We start from the raw sequence: 2,383 nt of genomic DNA, 5'->3' as shown, positions 1-2,383 counted from the left end.
TTGTGCCACTTGGATTGAGAAAATCGATGTTGGCTTGCACGCCCGCCCATTTTTGGCAATCGGTGTTGATGCCGGACCAACGGGACCGAAGTGAGCGCATGGTTCGCTCGTGCCCACTTGTGTTGTGTGTGTTGAAGTACTCCGTCATCCTCATCCAATATGTTTCTCTTGTTTGATCGGTACCGGTTGTTGGATCCATTCCAATTGTCAACCACGTCTTGCAAAGCAACTTGTCCTCCGCTATGGTGTAGTTGGCGGACCGACCGGGATGGCGAGGTTCAATCAACCCTTCTCCTTCCTCATCTACATCCTCATATTCCTCCTCTCCATCGGCGGATTCATCATGCAAGAACGAGGATCCAACATTCATTGTCTCCATGAATGCCGCATCATCCACTCTACATTGCAATGAAATTCATTACTATACGGCTAGGTATGCATCTAAACTACAATTCGACGAAAAGTAGTGTTTTTTACCTCTCGGGCATTTCATCATCCACCATATGTGCGCCCGCGCGGTTGCCGGACGGAGGCGCCGGCTGGGTCGGCGGAGGAGGAGGAGGAGGCTGCGGCCGGCGGGCGCCTTCGCTTTCTTCGGCGACGCGACGGAGGTGGCATCGATGTGCGTCCGTTTGGTCGACGGCACCTTCCCCCTCCTCGGCGTGGGCCGCGTGTTGCCGGCGCCCTGCGCGGCGGCTGCGCCTGCGTGCAGCACCCCGCGCGGCGGAACGAAGAGCGCGCGCGCAGCAGGCGTTGCATTGCCGCCGTCGGCGCCGCCGCTAGGGTTTGGCGGCGGCGTGGTGGAAGTGGCGGCGGCCGCGGAGGGTGGGATGGAGTAGGGAGGGGTCGGTGGGTTGCCGGAGGGGTCGTCCATCGTCGGGATTTCGTCGGCGGCGCGCGAAGACGGCGGATTGGGCGCTCGGGCGGCGACGCGGAAGAGGAACTTTCAGCGCGGGGGTTTTTTCGCGCTTGGACGAGCGATGTCGCGCGCTGTAGCCGACGCGTCAGATATGCCGCTCCGGTTTGTGCAAAATGCCGCGTGCTCTAATTTTTTTACAGCACCGCGCCTGCTGGAGCGCCTGATTCCCTCCCGCGCGCGGTATACCGGCCGTTTTTTTGCAGCGCGGCCGATATAGCTCGCCTGTTGGAGATGCTCTTAGTCAAGAAATTGGTTAAGATAACATGAGTAGTAGTATTTAATGGCCAAAATTAGCTATGGCATGAGCCATACCATGCCAGAATGGGTCATCCGCCACTGCCGACGGCGAGAGGGACCGGAGTGAGGAGCTGGCGGGTGTAGAGGCTCTCCTCTTTTTTTTTTTGAGATGGCTCTCCTCTTTGTTTGAGAGTCATCACTCGAAAGCAACGCGGTAACACTGTATCCACGTATTGGTCTGAAAACAGACGACACCCAGCCAATCACGTCGCACCAATTCCAGTCCACGGATCGTGATTCCAGCCGTCCGAATCTCACCGATCCAACGACCCGAACGGCCGAACTTCATCTCCCTCCTCCAGTCCACCCCGCCCCGCCCCGCGCCTTCTCCCCCGAAAATTTTCCGATTGCCCGCCCAAGCCTCCCTGTTAAAAGCCCCCGCCGGCCCCAACCCACTCCACCCAAAACTCGAATCCCACACCGGCGACGCAACACAAATCCAAATCCAAACCCTAGCCCTCCCCTCGTCCCCGATGGCCCGCACGAAGCAGACGGCGCGCAAGTCCACCGGCGGCAAGGCCCCGCGGAAGCAGCTGGCGACCAAGGCGGCGCGCAAGTCGGCGCCGGCCACCGGCGGGGTGAAGAAGCCCCACCGCTTCCGCCCCGGCACCGTCGCGCTCCGCGAGATCCGCAAGTACCAGAAGAGCACGGAGCTGCTCATCCGCAAGCTCCCCTTCCAGCGCCTCGTGCGGGAGATCGCGCAGGACTTCAAGACCGACCTCAGGTTCCAGAGCTCCGCCGTCTCCGCGCTGCAGGAGGCCGCAGAGGCCTACCTCGTCGGCCTCTTCGAGGACACCAACCTCTGCGCCATCCACGCCAAGCGCGTCACCATCATGCCCAAGGACATCCAGCTCGCACGCCGCATCCGGGGAGAGAGGGCCTAGGCATCCTTTGCCGAAGCTGCCGGTAGTACCTGTTCGTGCCTGGCTGTAGGAATGTGTTGGGTGCTTCTGTTTGTGGTGGTGTTGATATGAGTTGTCGTCTGGTCTCATGGGGGACCCTGTCTTATGCAGCATGATGCTGAAATGAAATGAAAATGCAGTGAAACATGTTATCCTCCTAATTTGTCATCAGTTGCATATGTCTGCCCATCTTTTATTTTGTGGTCTCCTGTGTTGGTGTTGATGCGATTGGAACAGAGAATGCATGACTTGTGTATGGATTTGG

General features: G+C 59.0%; 1 protein-coding gene across 2 annotated transcripts; it reads left to right on the top strand.

Annotated features, from left to right (window-relative positions):
• The first annotated feature begins 1,332 nt into the window (after nucleotides 1–1,332).
• LOC124684818 (histone H3.2) lies at nucleotides 1,333–2,100 on the top strand. 2 transcript variants are annotated; one of them, XM_047219070.1, is made up of 2 exons: nucleotides 1,333–1,345; nucleotides 1,688–2,100. In XM_047219070.1, the coding sequence occupies exon 2, from the start codon at nucleotides 1,690–1,692 to the stop codon at nucleotides 2,098–2,100; it is 411 nt and encodes a 136-aa protein (XP_047075026.1). In that variant the 5' UTR covers nucleotides 1,333–1,345; nucleotides 1,688–1,689. The 2 variants fall into 2 exon arrangements, with proteins under 2 accessions (XP_047075026.1, XP_047075025.1); XM_047219069.1 differs by lacking the exon at nucleotides 1,333–1,345 and having other exon boundaries at nucleotides 1,634–2,100.
• The last annotated feature ends 283 nt before the right edge of the window (nucleotides 2,101–2,383 follow it).

This window comes from Lolium rigidum, chromosome 1 (assembly GCF_022539505.1).
Source record: "Lolium rigidum isolate FL_2022 chromosome 1, APGP_CSIRO_Lrig_0.1, whole genome shotgun sequence".
Lineage (NCBI taxonomy): Eukaryota > Viridiplantae > Streptophyta > Magnoliopsida > Poales > Poaceae > Lolium > Lolium rigidum.
This window is presented reverse-complemented; position numbering and strand designations above follow the sequence as displayed.